The sequence below is a fragment of the Tubulanus polymorphus genome, chromosome 4 (genome assembly GCF_964204645.1).
Source record: "Tubulanus polymorphus chromosome 4, tnTubPoly1.2, whole genome shotgun sequence".
NCBI lineage: Eukaryota > Metazoa > Nemertea > Palaeonemertea > Tubulaniformes > Tubulanidae > Tubulanus > Tubulanus polymorphus.
The window spans coordinates 12,595,147-12,619,585 of record NC_134028.1 but is presented as its reverse complement, the minus strand read 5'-3'; the positions used below and the strand labels follow the sequence as shown (position 1 = coordinate 12,619,585).

At 37.9% G+C, this 24,439-nt stretch overlaps 1 protein-coding gene across 1 annotated transcript in view; it reads left to right on the top strand.

The window, feature by feature from the left end:
- Positions 1–24,439, top strand: part of LOC141903569 (uncharacterized) — a 122,134-nt gene that overhangs the window by 20,856 nt on the left and 76,839 nt on the right. Inside the window, exons 4-8 of the mRNA XM_074791747.1 lie at positions 490–600; positions 9,985–10,087; positions 12,070–12,137; positions 14,466–14,536; positions 22,877–23,037. Coding sequence (XP_074647848.1) covers positions 490–600; positions 9,985–10,087; positions 12,070–12,137; positions 14,466–14,536; positions 22,877–23,037 — 514 coding nt within the window. The remainder of the gene's footprint in view (positions 1–489; positions 601–9,984; positions 10,088–12,069; positions 12,138–14,465; positions 14,537–22,876; positions 23,038–24,439) is intronic.

Sequence of the window (24,439 nt, the reverse complement as noted above, 5' to 3'; positions counted from 1 at the left end):
TCTTATGGGCAGCTAAAATGGGCTTGTCTTTTCATTTAAGGATATATTCACTGAAAATGAAAATTAATGTTAATAGAGTGGGAAAGATAATCAATTAATTAAATAAAGCATTTGCTACTGCCTGTGTTACTTTGTTACAATTTTTTAAGTACAATGTACTGCATTTATTATAACAGGACCTTGAGAGCACTGGACTTTTGGTGCTCTGGTTTACATGCTTTTTTTCCAGGATACTACGAAATAATATTTCAAAAATGTTGCCATCAATTTCTTAAATATAAATTATTATATTTCTTAAATTAATTGTCTTGGAATGATACCCTAAGTTAATTTTGTATCATTGAATTCAGTTTACATAAATTGCTGAGAAAATGCGTGTAAAAAGGTGTTCATATTTTGGGACACCTGATATATCTCATGTAACTTACTTTGTCATGGGTACATCTGATTTAATGCATATACTATCCTTGTTTTCAATTTTTTTTCAAGGTAAAATTGTTGGCTTTTGTATGGTGTGTGAGTTGCAAAGACACATTAAACGCTGTTTTGAGAATGGAGGACAGACAATCCGACCACATTCCATACTTGTTAAACTCAAATGTGAGTAATTCATGCATTCGCTCATTCAACTAATCATTTCTAAACTGTTGAGACTATTAGAATAGTAATGCCTCCCTTCAGTATTTAGCCCGAAGTGGGCATTCCCTGTTTTACCATATTTTCTGGCCAATTTGTCAGATTTTTTTCCCCAGAATATCATGATCAGTTTGTTGGGAGGATTTGATCACCTATGGTTCCAAAGATCAACGAACTAATGAAGATTGCTTCATGTTTCCTTACATTTCTATGGTTTTTGCCAATAATCTCTGAATTAGGCTAGATCGCCATTGATTGGGGTTTACGTTTGTTAGCGATATTGAAGTTTGCATTGAGCCAATTATGTAAAATCGCGGTCCGTTTTTTAACCCACTTGGGACTTTAGTCCCAGTGGGCTGTAGCGTTCACTTTTCGTCCGTCGTCCGTCCGTTTGTCTAGACAGAATCCAGTTATTCTGCGAAGTTTTGAAGACGCTTCAATGTAATGTCTTTATATTTGTGTTACAAATGTATCTACCCTTAAGACAACTTAGGATACTACCTTGCGTGGCTCCACCAGTTAGACCAATTTATACCAAGATGAGAAAGTTCCTCTGATTTCGGCCACCTGTTTTCTTTCAGAGAAATCTGCTGAGCCATTTATACGACCCATCATTGATACAGCAAATGGGATTGGCTGTTTTTGGGGTATACGGGGAATTCCGGCGCTACTAAAATAATTATGGGAAAACGATAGAATGGCGTACATTTCATTGGGCAAGGTGCCGTATACGTGCGAATTTTAAATGCTCATTGCTGGTGAGGATGTTATTATTTCACACATCCGCCATAGATATTGTTTCACTTTAATACTCGGTGATTGTTTTGATTGACATTGAAGTGTAAGCGAACATTCACTTACACAAGGCCTCCACCTGTGCGCGCAGAGTGCTACATGAGACACACACAAGCTCGTACAGTACACTACTCAAGGTGATGCTGTAACACGTGCGCGTTTGACATGAAAATAGGCTGAATAATCGTAGCAGAAGATGAGCGCTGTGTTTTCTGTTTGATAGAATTTGTAATAAATTGTAATTTCTTGTGACCTGAAAATATTAAGCAGCGAATATTGTAGTCGTAAATTCCAGGATTTATAACGATCTAATAACCGATTTCTTCTGTACCGGTATTTTAACTTCTGCGGCCAACATTGGAAGAGGTTTCCATGACCCAATATTCAGCCACCCTCTGATATGTGACATCATATGAATTTTAGGCCATCCCATATTAATGGTCGGTTTGCCGTAACCCGACCGACCCTACTTCAAAGGTACCGAGTGAAAACTTTTTTTCTGGGATTCATTGAAATAAATTTTATTTTTGATAAAAACAGCCGACCGACCCACTGCCTTCGTATGAGCTACGTGTTATATATGTTTGAATTCAAGTGTGCATCGTGTGAAAACATGCCTTGTCAATGTGGCCTAATTTAAGTTTTCCAGGAAACTGACAAGTGTTCCAATAAGCTGTCATTCATTCTCATAGTGACTATAGCTGGTAACGTAAAACCGCGCACATATTCAATGTACTGTTTCATTTTTAACACAGAGATGACGCTCTGGACGAAGTTATAATTTTAGAATAATTCTCGAAATCTACGCTACTAGACAAATTTCCCGTGCACAACGTAGATGATTTTTGCGATATTGTTTCCATGTAAAAAGGTGATTAATTTGTTTTTTTGCCCAAAAATTTAGCCAAAAAATTTTTTTCCTACCTACGTACCGATTCATCCTGAAAAGTTGAGTCGGTGTTACGGCAAACATACAATTATTTTGGGATGGCCTTATTTGAATATTTTTTTCATATTGTGAAACATATTTTGTTTTTGAAAATATAAAATAGTTTCCATGCTGCGCCTACCTGTACCCTACAAACTTTTGGACGTGGACCGTAACCAAATGTATATCTTTGGTCTTACAAAATAATTCTTTAAGAAAGATAAAATACAATATAAACTTGTGGAACTTTGAAGTCACGAATTGAAAAGATTTTTCAAGCAATGCCCTTACTCCAAACAACCTCTAGCTTTCAAGGTAAACCACACTTTGCCCATGGGAAATTTATTTCAATTTTTCTGGATGTGCCGGTAAAAGTCCTGATGGGGGAGCTACACGAGGCTCTCACCTGTCCATCAGAATCAGAAGTAGGTAGGGATGGACCCCAATAATCAATCCTTGGCCCAGTCCTTTATCAGTTCAGGGTCAAGCTAATCTTATTTTAGCATCTCGCCATTCGATCATGAACACCAGCACTTTTTACATACATATTTGAATCCCCCTAGAGTTCTTCAGCATAAGAAAAATTGGGTCGATCCGACTCTTTTATCAGAGATGAGAATTCCCCGCGGTTTTGGTATTCAAAATTATCTCACTAAATGATGGTCTCACTAAAAGCGTTCAGCGTTCAGCGCCTGTTTTACTTATCGACACACGCGCGCGGCAACAGTAGTTATGTATATAGGCCTACTACTGTTGCCGCAAACGTACGTGGCGAATGCCTTCACTGAGTGATGATTTTTAGGGAGTATTCATGGGCGCATTTTACCTGCAATAATTCAGGGCTCAACCCCGTGATAAGTGAGATGCTGATTATCGTTGAATGAAGATGTGTCACATTGCCGTTAAATATAAGTCGTTCGGAAAACGCTTTCAAGTTTTCTCTGAGGAGGGCCATCAGCTGGTTTGCGTGTGTAACTCGTGACAAAAACCGCAAATTTTAAAGGTCGGCGTTCTCACCTGTTAAGTTTATCAGGTAATTTTGATCAGCCAATTATGACGCAATTGGCTACCATCTTCGTGTCATCAGTACTCATTCGTAGGTGGGAAAACCTTTTTTCCACATTTTAGTGATACCTAAGCATATTTTGTTACCACAATCAATTGGAAAGTTGTAGCTCATAATCGTGTTCTATGATTTTGGTGAGTTTCAAGGTCATTGCTTTTTGTATATGGCCACCAGGGGGCATTGATTGATAAAATAACTTTGATTTCTATGTTATTTTTGTACCTACCATGTTTTCAGGTGTACAATTCGACCCGGTGTATAAGTCGAGGTCAAATTTTCAGTTTAAAAAGTTGTACTAAGGCTATAGTCGGTGTTTAGTCGGAGTCATTTCCTCATGTGTTTACATAACTCACTTTTGAAAACAGTGCTATGGTCATTCTCATTATAGTTGAGAGTCTTGACCACTGTTTGCAATTAATCATTTGGATCTGTTGTTTTTGATAGTAAATTGCCAGATTAGTGCTCATCGTTTATATCAATCAATCAATCAATCAATCAATCAATCACATAAACATTTATATTGCGCCTGTTCCATTGATGCAGTCTTCACCGGCGCTGTAGTGGGTGGTTACTGATACGCCTTACGAAATAAGAATGTCTTTAAAGTGCTTTTGAATATCTCGATGTCTGTTATGCTACGGAGCTCTGGATCAAGGGAGTTCCAAAGGGTCGGTGCGTCATGTGAGAATGAACGTCCACCGAATGATTTAAGTCTATATGTGGTTTCAGTTAGTAAGTTCATTGAGCTGGAACGCAATGAGCGCCTCGGCACATACGGAACAAGAAGACCCCCAAGGTAGACAGGTGCAAGATGCTGTAGACATTTGAAGACAATAAGAATTATCTTGTACTCTATACGCTCTCTAACCGGAAGCCAATGGAGAGATTTCAGAACTGGTGTTATATGCTCCAGGGATGAAAATCTTCCGCGGATTTCCGCGGACAAGGGCCCATTTTTATCATTCTTGAGATCAGTGCAAATCCGTTGAGAAATGGGGGGGGGGGTGGTGGACTCAGTGACATTCTCTCTGAATCAGACATCGTTAGCGATAACATAGGCCTACCGAACCGAACCGTAAAAGCGTTCTATTTTTATATCGCTATGATGTACGATCAGATTGTGTGTGTAAAAAATCAATAATCTAACGTGAATACTATGAGAATCGTTATCCTATTAGCAATGGACCGCGCCGGCGTGGAAATAAGAATTCCCGAGTACCGACTGCTAGCGCTACTGTGTTCACATGTCTTATCATAATGATGCCTCAGTACCGACTGCTAGCGCCACTGCGTTCCGTACGGCGATCGCTTTTCAATTAGGAATAATATATTGTCAGTGAATTATTAAATGTTTTCCAGTAGGTTATATAGTGTAAAGGTAAATTCATAATGTTTCAAAATTTCCGCGGATTTCAATACTTCCTGTTTTCATTCCTGATGCTCCCTGACACGGGTTCTAGTTATGATCCTGGCAGCGCAATTTTTGTATAAGCTGCAGTCTATACAATGAGTTAGCGCTAATTCCAAAGTCAACAATTACAATAATCAATTCGGGACAGCACCATAGATTGGGTAAGCAGTATGGCTGATTCAAATGTCAACTGCCGACGGACACTGCCTATAGCCCGCTAATGAAATGCAGCAGACCTAACAACACTCGCAACATGTGATTCCATAGTTAGCTGCGAGTCAAAGTAAACTCCTAAATTCCATACTGAAACGATCGAGATTGGAATTTTATGACCAGCCACCTGTATGAATCTGATTTTAAGTAATTCTATGGTCATCGCAGTTCCAATCAGCATTGCCTCAAACTTATCGAGGTTACACATGAGCTTATTTTGCAAAAGCCACTGATTAACTTTCGAAATTGGATTTCAAATACTCTAAGATCTAAGATTTGATTAGATAAATTGGTAGTATTACATTTCAATGCCAGGTATAACTGTTTATCGTCAGCGAAGCCATGGCGATAAACACAGCTATCCTTGAATAACCCTGCTAGCGGCAGTACATACATGAGAAACAATAATGGTCCCAGAACAGACACTTGGGGGAACGCCAAACGGTAAAGACCTGGGTGCTGAGCGATATCCATCAATCACGACGCTCAGAGAACGACCTACGAGGTACGATTCAAACCATTTGAGCGCACTTCCAGTTATCCCAAGCACTTTCTGCATACGTTCGAGCAATATGGTGTGGTCAACAGTGTCAAAAGCCGCACTCAAATCCAGTAGGAGCAATACTGCCGCACTTTCCCTATCTACTATTGAACGCAGATCACTCTGGACTTTGATAAGTGCGGTCTCAGTGCTGTGCCCAACTTTATATGCCGACTGGAGAGCATCATGGAGACCATTTTCACTCATATAGGATGTGAGATGAGCTGCTACTACACGTTCCAATACTTTCGACAAGAATGACAGATTGCTCACTGGCCGATAGTTTTTCAAAATATCCGGATCAAGACTCTGCTTTTCTATCAATGGTGTCCGGATCAAGACTCTGCTTTTCTATCAATGGTGTCACTAGAGCCTGCTTCATGGCATCAGGAACTAACCCCACTGACAGGGATTTGTCGATAATAACCTGGAATATAGGTATGACACCAGACACCACTGATTTAATGAGCCACGTAGGCATTGGATCCAACTCGCAAGACTTTGTAGGTGACCTACAGATTATAGCCTTCAGTTCAGCTTCAGTAACAGGAGAAAACTCGGCTAAACAAGATGCAGTCTGATTAACCTCAGTAGGTTGTTGACTTTAAAAAAGTCAGCAAACTTATTAGCTAGCTCTTCCGAATCCTCATGGCAAACACGATAACACGATACATAGCCTTTCCATTAGAGCTTGCCTCATTTATCCTGACATAGTAGTACTCAGCTTTGGTAGCCTGGAGCTGAGCACGATACCGAGCCTGCAAAGTTCGAAAAATCTCGAAAGAATATGGTTTGCTGCCAAGTACGCTCAGCCGCACGCATGGAAGATTTCATGTTGCGTAGTTCATCCGAGAACCAGGCATTGCCTATCCTGTCAGGTATGCTTCTCTTTCGGAGAGGAGCATGATTGTCAATGATTTCCCGGAAAGATGACATATAGACCTCACACGCTGGCCAACGGTGAAAGTGACTTGATATCTGACAACACGGCACTTGGTTGGACTGAGCGGAGCTTTCTAACAAATACCTCCCTTCTAGACATTGGGGGTTTCGGGAAACAGATCGTACACCATACTAGATGATGATCTGAAACCATATCACACTGACGAAGCCTTCTAATAATCTGATTGTTTGCCAATGAAATAACAGCATCCAGAGTGTGACCAGATCTGTGTGTTGGAAATTTTACGTGCTGAACCAAATAAAATGAATTGAGCAGGTTGGTAAACTGAATTGTTTCAGGACAATCAAGAATATTCAAATGAAAATTAAGGTCTCCAACAATGACAAGATCTCCAGAATCAGATGTTAAATCAAGTAGACATGGCGCAAAGTCCTGGAAAAACATTGCTGGTGTGTATTTATTTTTCCTTGACGGTGGAGGTCTATACACATCCACCAGATGCAAAACATGAGATGCATGAGACAGTTTGATAGAACATGCCTCAAAACATCCCGGGAGCAGTTTCGCCTTTCTCTCAACCTTTAGGGAAGACTAAAACATAATCCTTACTCCGCCATAGCAACAGTTTCCAGGACGGGGAAAATGAATGAACTCGTAACCTGGTGGGCTCAGTGCATCTGCAAATTTCTTGTCTTTATCAGAACTGGTAATCCATGTCTCATTGAGACAGAGGACATCAAAGTCATTTTCAGAAACCTCGGGTAAAATCTGATCATATTTATTGCAAATTGATTGTGAGTTCAGAAGTCCAAGGGTTAATGATCTATATTTCCGACTAGTCCCTGATCCTCTCTTGTTCCGCCTGGTTGAGGTTCTTTTATAGATCTTCAGTTCTCTCGGCTTTAACACTAATTCACTGTCAATTTGTAAATCACAGCTTGCTAGACTAAGCAGACTACCAGCAGAGAATGACATCGTAGTCATGGTCAATGACCATGAAATAAACAATAGTGACCACAGCTGACCACAACTATGTACTATCATGAAGGTTATGGTGGAAAAAACAGTCTGTCCATGTAATTTTGACATCAAAGTCTCCAATAACAACCACCAACACTCTTTTAATGACCTCTACACTGCATCAGCATAGTCACAACACATTTACGATAAATCAAAAACACTTTAGCATCAGCCACCCAAATAGCTTCCAATAAATCCAAGCTATTTTGTAGAGAGACATGAAGGAGCAGCACTCCAGCGCTCACTACTGCCACCTATCCTTCTTATATCCACATGTTGAATGTATTGTATGCACATTGAATGCTGGGCGCCTGTAGTCTAGTATTAGACTGCTCTGTATTGATTATTGGCACTCTGCCACAACAGCGAAGCTTATAAAATGCTGTACAATGATACACGCGCACGCTTTTCTTTTTCATTTGATTTTAGCATCAGTTAATTTTGAGACATTTCCAAACTATCAGAAAGATATCCTTTATTCTAATTGGTATAGGAGTGTAGCCTAACATGGATAATTATTTCATAAACATCGTCAGTTTAAAACTATATTGAAAGTGTAGTCTGTGTATAAGTCGACGTACGTTTTTTGGACATGATTTTTAGGCCAGCCATAGGCTGAGCCTATTACTATACAAATGGAACGAATTTAAATGACATGGTTTCCAGAAGGCTCTTTGAATGTGCAACTGGGTATATATTCATACAAATCATTCATTAAAGCATTATCCATTCTCCAAACTCTACGTAGCTGAAATTTTAAAAGAGGGCCTCGTTAAAATTGATATGAGCTTTTTCGAGAATATCTGATTGCAAAAATATTGGTTTTGAAAAGCCAATCAGAAAGCAAAGACTCCTCTATGATTGGCCTAGCCGCAGAAATCAGCAGGTGTTCACGTGAACCCGCGGTATTGTCTACTGTCTTACTTCCGGGTTTTATTTTAAGATCTATATTTTATTCTGCAAAAAAATATCAAATCCAATTCAATTTTAATTTATTGAATAAACAAAAACATCAAATCCAATTCAATTTTGTTTTATTGAGCAAATCTCAGAAAATTCAATTCTATTCCGCATTAAAATCAATAAGACCAAGGGAAAAGATTTATCTGAGGTATTTGTTCCTGCCAGATGCAGTCGCTGTCTGTGCTACTTTTGTATTCTACGATTGTATTGCGTAAATTATTAGATATTGACTCTGAGCTGGGAGTGTATTTTGACAAATTTAACCCACAGAATGCATCAATCATTTGCCATTTTATGAAAAGCTGACAGGCTGGCCATAGTGCCCCTTGGGGCTCTGGTTGGTCTCAAAAACTGGACTTATACACGGGAAAATACGATATGCATACTTTGTTACCACAATCAATTGCAAAGTTGTAGCTCTTGACATCGTCCATGATTGTGGCAAGTTTTGAGGACATTAGTTATTCTACATGTATACGGTGACCATGGGGTATTGAAAAGTAGAATAACTATTTCCTTATTATATTGTTACCTAGGCATATTTTGTTACCATGATCAATTGCTAAGTTGTAGCTCGTGACATCTGCTACGATTGTGGTGAGTTTCAAGGTCATTGGTTTTTGTATATGGTTACCAGAGGCGTTCAATAGTAGAATAACTTAGTATTTCCATATTGAATTGGTAACGACGCATATTTTGTTATCACAATCTATTACAAAATCGCAGCTGGTGACATGTCTTATGATTGTGGTTGTGAGTTTCATAATCATTGGTTTTTGTATATGGTCATCAGGGGGCGTTGAATATTGAAATTGTTACATTGTTGAGCATTTGAAACCACTTCCTAAGTGGGCATGGTGTCCCTGTACCCCTAGTTGAGAAAATATTGCCGTCAATTTTAGTTTTCATTTATTCACGTCGTAAATGATGGGTAGGACGCGCGCTGGCTATGACCCTGACCCTGTATATCCATAAGAAAAACTATTGATTTCTAGTTGTTCACTAGTGGACACTTGCTGTTTGCACTTCAACTATAATCACAGCGATGTGCTTAATCCGTGTGATGAATTCTAACTCGTTTTGACATACGTGTGCGCTGCCTACAAAGCCCATCCTCCCATGGCAGTGATTTGAACCTGATTGCATCGCTACACTCAGCTACGGCACGAACCCCTGACACAGTAGACCCGATGCGCAGGTCTAGTTGCGGCACCAATCAGATTGCTTGTTGTATAATCGCTGAGGTAAATTTCACGGAAGAACTATAAATGAGAAAACCCGGGCTAAAATAAAACGGGATATCTGATTGGCTGATAATGACATCATCTAAGCTGCGCACCCGGTCTAGTATGGCAGGGTTTCGTACTGTGGCAATGTCGATGCTTTCAGGTTCGAATCCCCCTGCTTGGGGAGAATGACAAGGCCAAACGCTTCTTTGTTAATCATTGCATTCATTTTACTGTAAGTCAATAAATATATCAAAATACCAGTATATAATATTTTTTAGTAATTGCCAAGCACATGCATTGGGGTCGTCAAGAGGATGCACATGAATTTTTGCGTTATCTAGTAGATGCCATGCAAAAAGCATGTTTGAATGGAAATAATAAGTAAGTAGTCACTAAGCAAAAACTCTGAAAATTGATTGGTTTTAAAACTTTCCTTCATATACGTACCACGTGGCTTGTATTCTTAAATGCTGCATATATTCTTAAATGCTGAGCTGTTAAGTCAACTTTTTGGTCTTTTACCCATAACCTGCTGCCAGCTTTATTGTTAAATGTTTATGAAATTTACTCAATAAATGCTCATAACTTCTAAACTATTTCATATAGGGCATTGAAACTTAACAAGGTAGGAGGTTATAGTCATAGCCACGGAATATTGCTGAAAGATTAAACTTCCGATTTTTGGAAGAGGGGGTGCACTGGGTGGGGTCATTTTTGGGGGTCCAGTTTATAAAGACCTCCTAGAAAGTCAAATACTCAGAAATTCGTGTTTCATCATCGACATTCATAAATAAAGACAACGTTTATAACTAAATCCATCGTTCAAACCTTTTTTATGCTACTGATTATAGTCTAAATGTTTGAATATTCATCAAAAACCCAAAATATCAAATTTACAGGGCGTTTTTAAGGTCAAAATTCTTCAAAACATCAAAGTGAGAAATAACTTCCGGAGTAGGATTCTCGTGTATCAGCAGTTACTGTGCATTAAGAACTACGGCCTGTGACATCAAAACAAACTTATGGCAGTTCCCCAGTGTGTCGGCTAGTGGCCTGCAGCAAGTTAAGGGTTAACTGCCAATTTATTTTTTATAGAGTAGCCAGATTTCATAATATACATGAGATGTCATTTTATATCACAATATGAAACTAGGTCATTACGCCATTCAAGGTGGCTGACGGGTAGTCATCTCTGATTCTAGTAATTTACAATTTGGTCTATACAACTGGGAATGTTTTTCATGTAGAGCATGAACATTTCACATGAGAATGTTAGTTGACATAATATATATCAGTGGTTGAATCTAGGTCATAATGCCATCCAATATGTCTGATTGGTGGCCACTTTTGTACATCTTCCAGAAACGAACATTTTGGCTAACTTAGTGTGAAGGTTGGGCAGCTTAGATGTGTGACGGAGCTTTCTTGTAAATCCTTTAGGCCTCGTCTGTCTTGTCTGTCCGGGGGTCCACTCCACCAACCAACATTAAACAACGAAAGACCGGCGGGAACAGTGTAAATTACATCAACATATATTTTACAGAGTGGTTGCCTGAAAGGCGACTGCCAACAGACTAACACTGTTCCCGCCAAAACTTCAAACTATATACAGACCATGAAGGTGGCAGCACCGAACGGAGGCTATCAAATATACTGCCGAATAAACAGCCCGGCAACAGATGTCCGGCCCTATTTAAATTGGAGAGCATTGGCCATCAACAGATCTGCCATTATCCATGATATCAGCGTGGTTTTTACGATATTTTAACCATTGTTAGTAGAAATACAAAAACTGAACTTTTCTACAATAGAAATTTAAAGCGAGTTATTGTCTAACAATGAAAGATGTATAGGCCTACCTAAACACACACTTGCTTGGTGTCCTGAAGTAGAATATGAGCCAAAAACCCATTGAAATTTTCCAAAATCTCCCCAGGGGAGGACTGGGCGTTGCACCTTCAATGCCTGCAACAGGCCAGCTGTAGATTTTCTTTTAATAGTTCTGCGTTTTTCAAATGCCTCTGTTTTCATCCCTGTAGCATACTACAGCCTGTAATTCTTGATGGATTTCCATGTAACTTGATATGAGAGTTAAGACAGGTTTATCCATTCCAGACCTTTGCTAACAATTCCTACAATGTCAATGAACAATTCAGTATATACTCAGCTGTTTCCTATGATGTACGCGATACCTGTTTTCAACTTGCCCCATTACTGTTTGTTTACCCCGAGTATACATATCTTTCTGACTTGGCCATATTCAAGTTGACTCAATTATTCTGTGAAATGAGTTATAAAATATTTTTGAATTATATGGACCTGGATGGATGAATTAACATGAACAATTCTTTCTTTGTTTTAAGGTTAGATAAATACAGTAAAGAAACAACAGTCATCAATCGAATATTTGGAGGATTCCTTCGTAGCCAAGGTACATAAGTACACCTACATAACCGGGAAGTTAACAGACCTGACTACCTGTTCGGAATTTTCGTATTTTGGCCAGGAATTTGACTGTCAGTATGCTAGTACATTTACGTTTTAAAATATACAGGTTTTGGTTTACCTTTGTTAGTGATGATGGAGTTGCCATTGAGCCAATTATTTAAAATCGCACTACATTTTTTAATGCGAGCATTTGTTTCATTCATTCTCGGCCTAAACCACATATAATTGATGCGATTGAAGACATGCAAAACTTCCATGGATAACATAATCGCCTTGCTAAAATTTCTCGAAAAGCTGTTTTTGTTGGGAATATTCTCAGCTCTTGCATATAAAATTGCAATGACCTTTAATTGGGGGCGGTGTCTCTACAAGCGAATGTGATTGGCTGTTTTTGGGATATACCGGAAATACCGGGAAGTTCACGCTTCTACCTTATTGGGCAAACCAATATCAAAATTATGGCAAAGCATTGTTTCTACTGGCGTTCAAATGAAAGTTTTTTTTTACTTTGTTTATCACGAATAATCATTTAAACTATTATAGCAGATGAGCAGTGTGTGTATTTTCTGTTTCGTAGAATTTGTAATTGATTCACTTGATTAATCGTTGATTGATATTTCTTGTGACCTGAAAATACTAAGCAGCAAACTATTACTCACCGCTCGGCGTATAAGTCATGGTCAGGGTTTTAGTTGTAAATTCCGGGGTTTAAAACGAGCTTCTTATATGCCTCTGGTTTAACAATATGTCAGCATCCTCAGCTACAAAGAGGTTGCCAAGATATTCAACCACCCACTTAAATTTTGAAAAAATATTTTTTCACAATATTAATTATTTCTATCTTCCTCCCCTACCAATATTTTTCAATTGTGGTGCTGATTTTTATGAGCGCAAACAGTTCATGACATGAGCGCCTAGCCGCATGCAAACAGCCGGAATCGTAGATATCAATTCCTCACATATTTTTTGATGGCCGATTTTTCCGATCCAAGGTTTTATAGCATAAACATCTGATGACCTACATTTATGATGTTTCGATGGAGATTCTTCGTTAACAGGGTTCCCTATGCATCATAACAACCAATCAGAGCTTTGTGCGCCTGCTGTGGAGACCACCAATCAGAGCTTTGTGCGCCTGCTGCGGAGACCTGTCCATAGACCTCGAGCGTTTAGTAACACATTTACCTTGCCAATTCTAACGTCGTATTCTAAATATATATTGTATGAATAGAAATATTAATTTGAAAATATTTTGCATCCTAAAATGGATTTTTGATGCACCAGTGGTTTTTTGGTGAATAAAACGTGCGTATGAACATGCCGATGAATTTTACGCAATACTTATTTTGCATATGGAAAACTTCGAACAGGTGAACTAGTATTGTTTAGGATATAATCAATCGTCACGTTTCAGGGAGGAGCGACACTGTCCGCGTGAATCCGTCTTCGGATGAGCATCGTGAGGGAATTGTGTGTGTTATGCTTGCAATTTCCTGAGAGGCGATGACCTTGCGGCCTCATTACCGTCAGTTCTGTGGCTGCGGCTTTAGCTGTGACGCGATAGGCTCGGTATTGCGATATCTCCTTCGGGTCTACGATCCTGCGACAATTTGTACGCTATCAATTAAATCCATATTTCGTTTTCTAATACATTTTGTAGTTTATCAGATTTCATCAAGCTGTGATAAACCTCTTGTCCATGGGTAATTATTTAAGATTGGGTATCTAATTTGCATTGGGGCTGTGCAAAAACCATCTGCAAGAACATTGGATATGGAAAGTAATGATAAAATCATATTGAAGTTGAATATTGGTTGAAATACTGAAATTGAAATTTTTGGGTAGTCAGGTCTGAGTAAATGCATGGTAGTAAATGATGCATAATCTTCTTTTCTCAAGTCTTAAAAATAATTCCTCTGATAATATAATCATGAATTTGCCATGATAATTTTGGCAAGGAGGTAATGACGAAAATGCTCTTGACCATTATGAAAAACCTAGCTCTTGGTTACCTGGGATCGATCAGTTTCTCCAATGATGCTGATAGTGAATGACACAATTAAAAATGTTCAGCATACTCTACATATATCCTGAATAAAAATATTGAAAATTACCTCACCTACCCAAAAACACTAGTTAGAATTTGTAGAATCAACTTAGCAACTTACTTTCTTGGTCTTGTTGCAACTTCCCTCCCTACATAGTTTAATCAAATTTGATCTTCTCTCAGAGGCAAGTCCATTGGTTTTACCTCTATGCCATTTTGTAGAATGTAAAAATTGCACTAATTGAGAGTTCTTTTCTTTTATAGTTCAGTGTTTGCGTTGTAAGGAGAGATCAAATACGTATGATCCATTCCAAGATATAAATTTAGATATCAAGGTATGTAAAGATATGACGATAATCCCTCAAATAATAATTTGTGTGACTGTTCTGATTTTGCTGTGTGTTTTCTCCATGGATTATACCTTTTCCTTTGGTTCTGCCAATATTCTCTGAACTTTGATTGATCGGCAACAATGTAATTGCTTGTAATGTCCTCTGGACCTTAGCATGTATTCATTTTGTATACCATTGACTTGTTTAATAAAATTAATTTGTACTAAAAGAAAAAAAAAATCAGCAACAATTTTTGTGTGTGACCCCCCATCCCTCAGAAGTGCATTTAAGTGACATTTGCCATCTCTTATCTTCTGCATTCAAAATGGGATTTAGGAACATAAGAGAGAATTGCACACTGTAAACAGCGAGTCTGTACCATGTGGGGTCTTCTGTCTCACTTTAGTTGTACAATAACTATTGTTGTAGTATATATAGAAAGGTATCCCATACTATTCTTTGGTGTGTGTTGTGTGAAAGGTGTGTGTTGTTATTGTTGTATCGAATTATCATAACATATTACAATTGTAATAATGTCTGTTATAATGCCCACTGGGGAGACATTGTATTTCACTCTGTGTCAGCCGTGCCCTGACAACTCATTAGCGCAATACAGGCTGCAATTCCTAATGAATTTTTCTTAAACCTAGTGTGAGGATCTGGGCAGGTATGAAAAATTGAAAATAGAGGTTATTTGCCATCAAAAATTGCCATCTTGAATTTCTTGTTAAAGGTAGTTAGTTTTCAATGAGTTGGTTTGCTGGTATTCATAATATCAAGGCAACAATGCAATGAATAGTTTGAACATTTTGATACACTAGATTCTTATAATCATCGAATCAATTTACCCTTCTGGCATGGTATTTTTACCTGGCATTTTCACACCCCTGGCATTACTACCTATGGCATTATAAGCGAGTGCCACCCTCGCTCGCATGCGCGGCAACCAGTGTAAGTCGGGTTCATTAAGATTTATTTACAAAAAATTATTGATTTCTTCATTAAAAGGGAACTGCAGTGACAAAACTCATGTTGTTGTTTAGCATTTTGCTAGTTGGGAAATTTCCAATTCTACCTGCTTACCCCCATGGAATTTCCGTATTTGCTACGGATTTTAAGAGCTAAGTACAGAAGTAAGGATGCTCCGTAAAAACTACGGTTTTTCATCCGTTCTTTTCAAAATCCGGATTTGTTTTATCTTCCTGTATGAAAATACGGCTAAAGTATATCACATCTGTTAATATGGTTATGAATTTCAAAAACGGGAGTACGGATTCGGTTACTTCTACTGCTCGTAAATCGGGCCAGAGTATTGATTATATTGCAGTGGCGTATACGTGCATCTATCTATTCTTTTCACTGCATTGCTCAGTGTTGCCAGACTTCCGGAAATTTCCGGAGTTCCGGAAATCGAAACTTTCAAAAAAAAATCCGGAAATTTTCTTCTCCTTACTGCGCGAAAATGCCGTTAATTTTTATTAGAACGGCCACCCATACGCATTCGCTGTGATGATTGCACCACCACCACCAATCGTCATGACGACGCCGCGCAGCTCTGCGGTCGAGCGGCTTTTGTGTAAGTATACAGAGTAGTGCTTATAACTTTATTGATTTTATACTCGAATGTGTATTGTAAAATTTAGGAGTTCAATAAACTTCTGTACTGTAACCACGACTTGACTTGCTGATGCGCCGCGCTTGTACTAGATCATCTTTATCAGAGCATTCATAGGTACGTCCCTTCAAGTTACACATCTATGATCATCTATATAGGCTTAGGCCTAAACTATCTATGATCCGTCCTTTTTTGAATGTTCCATTTTTTTTATTTTCAATAGGCCCGTATGCGATAGTTCCCCGGAAAATGAGTTGCATAATATTCACGGATAAATTGATTATTAACGAAATTTTAAATATTTCCTTGCCAACTAAGCGCTCAAACGCTACGATCTTGAATTTGTGAGCGTTCATCGGCGCATTTGAACTGCAATAATTCAGGACTCGACCCGTAATGCGTGAGAAGATGCTGATCGTCAACGAATGAGGATGTGCCACATTGGAAAGAGCCATTACCTTCCAGAATATAATAAGTTGTTCATGGGTTCACGATCGCTCTAACTGCTCGGAAAAAGCTTCTAATTTCTGAATTTTTTTGGGGGGGACCCCCAAACCCCCCGAAATGGCTTCGCGCCTTCGGCGCTCGCAAGTTTGTGTATGTCAATAAATACTTCCGGATATAGCAAAGCTAGGTGCTGGCAACACTGATTGCTGCTGTGTATGATCAATATAATCTCTTTACACACGCTATACACACAGTCACTCGTGACTGCATAGCAATGCTCACATTGGCACGCGCGTTATGACTACGTTTTCATACCGTATTTGTATGAAAAGTTTTTAAAATGAATAAACTTTCAATGAACATTTTATCGTGTCCTGAAAAATACTAAGTAGTGGACAAGTATGAATAAACTTCGAGATAAATATTTCTTCAGCTGGTAAACGAATGGGGTTAGAGACTCATTGACTTAACTGTGGTTTTTACTGTATTTGGTGTGGCCAGGCTTTTTTTTTTGAAGGTAGGTTTAATGTGAGAAGGCAAAATAAAAATGAAAATGAAATGGTTTTTTGCGACAGCGCCATGGTGCTAAAGCATATTAAGATGACTGAACCCCCTGGTGTCTTCCAATACCACCACTTTATTAATACTTGTTCAAGTATACTTTATTATTACTTTATTCAATACTTTATTGTCCCCAGTAATGCAAATACATTGGATTTCCACAGTTAAGTAGTCAGAACACAAATAGAATAAAGAATCTATAAGTATTCAGAAAACAACATCTTATTTTTCATTTATCAACTTTTTAATTACTTACAAGCAATGAGGGAATTTTTTTTGCGATAGCATGGACTCGGCGCATTTCCCGAAAAAAATTGCTATATCGATGTCCCGCTAATGATGAATACTATTTTTAGATCCCCTGGGTACAAAATTTAAAACTAAAAAATATAGATTTATATGAAACTTCTACTCGCTTGTAATCTATTTGAAAGCAAAGATCTTGCATTTGAGGTTGTTCATTTTGAGGAGTTTCTTTATTTTAAGCCGCCGGATAGTGACTAAATTTCTTAGGCCTAATTCTTCTCTCGTCGGACTTAACCCTTTCGTTGCTGTGGCTTATTTTTGCCCTGTGCTGAGCCTTTTTGTGAAAATTTGATTTATAGAAAAAATAACTGCAATTGATCTATTTTTAGCCCACTTGGGTCTTAAGTCCCAGCAGGTTATTGCGTTCATTTTTCGTTCGTCCGTCCGTCCGTCCATAGACGGAATCCAGTTATTTTGAAGATGCTTCAAGGTAATGTCTTGTTGTTTGGTTTATACATGTATATACCCTAGACACATCTTCAGCCCAAAAATTGGCCCTGTCAGAATCAAGATGGCCGACTGACAGCCATTGTTGTTCGCCAAAATCAGCACTTTTTACACGTTTTTGAACTTTTTGAGTGAAATTTTGAAGACGCCTTGATCAATTACCTTTATCTTTCGTATATATTTGACCAGCATAACAAATGAACGAGCATTGGGTCGATCAGACTCAAGATTGTCGTCCTAGGGCCTTTTAAGTGCCCAAAAATGTTAATTTTGCCCCGAATTCTAAGTCCTGTAGCTTCCTACTGGTTTGCCATTTCTCATTGCAATTGCTGATGGGTAGTCTTTGGAAAGGGATGTTTTATACCTGAGATAGGTATTGTTGATCAGCCAAATATGACGCAATTGGCGGCCATCTTGGTGTCATTAGTACTCATTTGTAGGTGGGAAAAAGTTTTTCGACATTATATTGATACCTAAGCATATTTTGTTACAACAATGAATTAGAAAGTTGTAGCATATAACGTGTTCTATTATTGTGGTGAGTTTCAAGTTCATTGGTTTTTGTATATGGCCACCAGGGGGCGTTGAATAATACAATATCTTAGTATATCTATAATATATTTGTACCAATACATATTTTGTTACCACGATCAATTGCAAAGTTGTAGTTCATGACATGTTCTATGATTGTGGTGAGTAACAAGGTTATTGGGTTTTGAATATGGTCACCAGGGGGCATTGAATAGTAGAATAACGTAGTATTTTCATATTAAATTGGTAACGAGGCATATTTGTTATCACAATCAATTACAAAATTGTAGCTGCTGACGTGTTTTACGATTGTGGTGAGTTTCAAGGTCATTGGTTTTTTTATATGGTCATCAGGGGGCGTTGAATATTGATATTGTTAGATTGTTGAGCATTTGAAACCACTTCCCAAGTGGGCATGGTGTCCCTGGACCCCTAGTTCACATATGAAACATATAATACTAATTGTGAATATATATTTTCATAATTTGACATTAGGCATCCCATAGCGGCCATTTTGATACATATGGCTGACCATACTAAATAACAACCATTTTCCCAAAAAGTCTCTAAAAATCAAAAATAAAAACCAGTAAAAATGATAATGGAGAGATGGCAGCACTGTACGGTAACGGATGTGATATTATGGAACGAATGCCAGAATTTAAAAAAAAATTCAAATTTTTGGTTATTTCGATTTTTCCGCCTAACATCCATGAGCAATCTACAAGATTTTGACGATTTGTTGAAAAAAATATGAAAGATTTCTTTGTTAAGTGCTGACAATTCAAAACTAAATGATCGCCATAGTGCTGCAGTCAATTTGAAAAGAATAGCTAATATGCGTGCTCTGCACGTCAGCCGCACACAAAGTGACGCCTTAGAAGCTTGCACAGCACGTCCATAGCACTGAAAGGGTTAATATTGAATAAGATTTTCTATTCTCTTATACTGTTTTTACTACAATTTGATTACGTGAATACTAACAGTAGCCATTTTTTTCTTTTCATTCCATTTTTCGTAATGTATGATTATATAATACTTTAAATCTACATTTCATCGCCGGTGCTTCTTTTCAAAGAACAAGCTTGTTGATTATTTTCATACTTCCAATTTTTTATCTTCATTAATTTATTCATTCTTTTTGGCTTCTTCCTCCATAATCCGAAGAATTTTATCCTTAGATGCTTTTGATCTTAATCTTGACTTTGCAAAACCACCTGTCGCAGTATATTTCCTTTTAGAAATATACCTTGTTGTATTTTCTTTTTAAACGATTATTTTCCTGACTTTGGGATTAAATGCCACATTTTTAACATACTGTCTGTTAAGTAAGAACACTTGAGGTTTTTTATCCTTCCGATCCTCAGATTTTGGTTCTCATTGAGCGGAGGAACAATGAAAAATGTAAAAAGTAAAGAATATTCAATTTTATTTTTTTGATTAATTCTGTTTTCGGTTTTATGATATAAAACTATTGATGCTTAATTGGAAAGTATTGACAGACAAATATTTATTCAAACTACTGATGTGAGCTTATTTTTACTGAAATAAATAGGTAGTACTACTGATGTTAAAATTTTGGGGTAAGCAGGTCTGATTAACTTGTATACAATGATTTGATACTGTTATCCCAAAATATCCCAAAATAATTGTCTGTTTACCATAACCCGACCGACCTGACTTCAAAGTTACTGAGTGAAAACTTTTTTTGGGCATTCATTGAAATGGATTTTATTTTTGATAAAAATTGCCGACCGACCGACACGCTACCGATGTATGAGCTACGCATGTTTGAAGTAAAGTGTGCATCGTGTGTACATGCGTCGAGTGTGTCCTAGTTTAAGTTTTCCAGGAAACTGGCAGTGTTCCAATAAGCTACCATTCATCCTTAGTGACTATATTAATGCCGGTAATGTTATAGTGCGCATATGACCAATGCACAATGTAGTGTGTCATTTTGAACACAGAGATGATGCTCCAGACGTAGTTAGAATTTTAAGATTATTATTGAAATCTAGGCTATGGACAAATTTCCCATGCACAACGCAGTTTTGTGATATTGTTCCCTTCATATAAAATAGGTGATAAATTTGTTTTTTATTTGCCCTAAAATTTTGCAAAAAAAAAATTTCCACCTTACGGTCTCATCCTGAAATCTTGAGTCCGTGTTACAGCAAACAGACAATTATTTTGGGATAGCCTCAGCAGAATTAACAGCGGATGAGAGCTGCCATATTTAACCTCCAAAGCGAGACATGCAAACATAGATGACTTAGTCCTATCCCATCACACACATGAGTGTTTACACAAATAAATACATTCATTGCCGATCTCAATTGAACATTGTGATTGAAATACTCTTGCTGGGCTGCCAGTGTAGTAGTCCGCTTTTATTTGCTCTCAAGGAAGGAGAGAGGTATTATGAGTGTGTCAGCATCGTGTCATGTATGTTTACCGTGAACCAAAGCACATCATTTTTACAGTCATTGAATTAACGAAAGATCCGATAAATGGGGTTAAATACACTCTCAAAAATAGATCCAGCAATTTTGTATTCAAGATTAATTCACATTATATTGGGTTGCAGTTGATCACAATAATATTAAAAAGATTTTTGAAGTATATTTTATTAATAATTTGTTCGTTGCGGATGACTCCATCACTTAGTGTGAATGGGCCCCTTGCACTAGAGTCCGTACCGAGCGGTCTTAGATACCTTTTTTATGCTGGGAATATCAGTGGGAGTCTTTAAATTCGAAAGTTTGGCAGACAATGTCATTGAAAGCCTTTGATTTTTACAGTAAGATTGAAATTATCACTGAGTTGTGTGCGTTAATTCATTTTCTGCAGACGTATTGCGTAGCAACAGTTTGCGTCTGGCCATACAACACGAGGCAAGCGTGCGCTGGCAGATCACAAGTATCTCATACTGCACACACAACCCACAGTGACAGTATGGGCTCAAATTGCCGCGCGCATTATGAATACACGCGTTTTTGATACAGTGAAATACGTTTTTTTGAATGAATTAAACTTAGTCGTAGATTTTCATTCAAGTTATTATCAGACAAATTATTATTAAGAAGTCTTTGAAAGTGATACACATTGGTCTGTCGATCTTTTTGTACTACTGGCCATAACAAATCGATCTGACATAATTGCTCCTGCCTACCACTGTCTGAGGCACCCACTCTCACAGTAGTGCCCAGGGCAGTTTTTAAAGTGAAATGATCTGCATAGTTTTTAGAGTAAGAATGAACAATGTAATATGTTTTCATGATGCCCGAACATTTCTAGTTTTAATCTCAATTGGCTAGTTGATGTTATAACTTTCATTCATATATAAGATGATAAACAGTTATTCTAAAGGAAATCATGTTTTCAATGAAACGTGGCTTAACTTTCACCATATTTAGATTGGTTGCTGAAATACCCCACTGATAAACACTTCAGGCGTTTTTATTTAAGCAAATCGCATAAGTCGCTGTCAAATTTTTCATTTAGGCCTATTTAACAGGGGTGATAATTTTCCGACCTTAGTCGGATTTCCGACCTTTATGATTCATTTTGATCATCCCTGAGATCAATGTGGAACCGTTGAGAAAATTTAATTGCTGTGTTGCAAAGCATTCTGTGAATTTTACTTTTAATACCGGTACTGTAGTTTAGACTGAACCGTAAAAGCATTCATAACTCAGGTGATATTTTTGTTTTTGTTTGTCATTCATTGCATGCAATGTGTTGAATGTGTGCAGTGAGTCACTTTTCCTGGAAATCCATGAATAAGCCATCCTCCCCTGTCTGGGATTCGAACCTGATGGCATCGAGATTACCACGGTATGAAACCCTGCCATAACGGACTGGTGCACAGCTTAAATGATGTCATTATTAGCCAATCAGATATCCCATTTTATTTTAGCCAGGGTTTTCCAATTCAGGCATTGATAGTTCTTCCATGAAATTTACCTCAGCTGTTATACAACAGGCAATCTGATTGGTGCTGCAAGTAAATTAAGAGCTAGTGTGAAGCTGTTTTCGTCTCCTGGCATCTAGAGATTTCAAAATTTTCTCCGGGAGGACCCCTGCAAGTGCTTCGCGCCGTCGGCACTCGCAATTTCGTGCCTTTGGCACAATACACCTCTAACTTCCGACCTTTTTGAACATGCCTGATATCCCTGATTTAACCAACTAGCCATACTGGAGTTCCCGACAGCTCATTTATTTAGACAGGTTACCAACCAGTTATTCTGAGATAGTTGAGTGTTCTGTATTGCTGTTTTAACAGTATGTTTATTTGTCTGTGGACAACATTAGTTTCTCCTCCATTTATAAGATAATCGTAATCGCACGCACAATAAAATGCCCTACTGAATTCCAGCTATCGTGTTTAATCAATACCGGTTTAGGTTTTTTGATGGTTTTTTATTCTTTTTCAGAGTGTACCAAATATTCAGAAAGCATTTGAGAAATTTGTCCAACCGGAAACTCTAGACTGTGATAATGCATATAACTGCCCTCGCTGCAAACATAAAGGTTCTGCCACAAAACGATTCACCTTACATCGGCCATCAAACATACTTACAATCCAGCTAAAAAGGTATTTATTGTTATTGGGCATATGTACCCAACTTTTCAGTATATTTCTGAGATGAAGTCCATTTGAGTTAATGATATTCACATTCAAGATGGCTCACTGGCAGCCATCTTGATTTCAAAAATTGAGAATTTGGCCTATAACTGAGTATTTTATTAAGAGCCTTTATATTTCATATGAGACCCATATAATCATTCATGATAAGCCGCAATTTGGGCCACAACAAAATATATGTGTTTTACTATCTCAGATGGTGCAGCTTGGTTTATATTTGATTCTGATGCTTATAAGTGCTCAAATTTGGTTATAAAATAATCAACGTTACTTGTTAGTTCAAGCCGCTGTAGCGCGTTGCTACAGCGACGCTCAATACATTCGCTGTGTGTGTGTAACATAGAACAAGTACATAGTTATATTGATCGTACAGCGCGCGCGCTGATCAAGTCTGGCGCCCCGCGATATTCAGGGCTAATGCTGACAGACTCGAGAGTGCTCCGGATACAATTACACAGTGAACTTAAGTTTGTAGAATTTGGCTAAGGTCGGATCATCCTTAGCAGTTTCAGACAGTCGCTACTCTTTACCGTAAAAACCAGCATAAATTATTTAGCCAGCTGAGATTTCAGCCGCGATTATATCACTCATTGACCTCGACTTTAACGAGTATGGGAGCTTCAATCATAGTCGCAAGAAATATTGATGACGAAGTCGAAGTTTTATTACATATTCCAGGAAACAAATGGCTTTTTTATGAAAATAGTTTATTTTGTTAAAAAAAACTTATCATTTAAACACCGAAATAATGTCAACGCACTAGGGCCCTCCAGCGTTTTTCCAGCGAAATCCGTAGTCTGAGCAACGCTGATAACTGTTCTTAAGTAATTAAATATGGTATAAAGTGTTATCAGTTGAACTCGTTTTTATGTCCTTACGTATGCAATCGTGTTTGGAGCCCGATTTTCTGTACGTATGTACGTTTGCAACACTGATCAGATTTTGATTCTTTTTGGTTAACCTTTGTCAGCAATGTGAAGTTGGCATTGAGCCAATTCATGTAAAATCATGGTATGTTTTTTTATGTGAGCGTATGTTTATATTGGTTCCCGGCCTAAACGACGTATAATCGATGCGATTGAAAACATGACAAACCTCGGTCGATGACAAAATTCTACGAAAAACTGTTTTTGGCGGGAAAATTCGTAGCTCTTGTGTATGAAATTGCAATGACCTCGATTGGGGGGCGTCGTCTCTACGTATGAACCTCTGTGAAGTGTGTTAGAGAAAGCCTCTGCCAAGAAAGTGTCCGGGTTGAATATTTTTTAATGCACGCTGATTGGCTAAATAAACAATATATATTGAAATATATAAAGAGGCAATGAATCTTGATAATTGTTCAGTTTTTAAC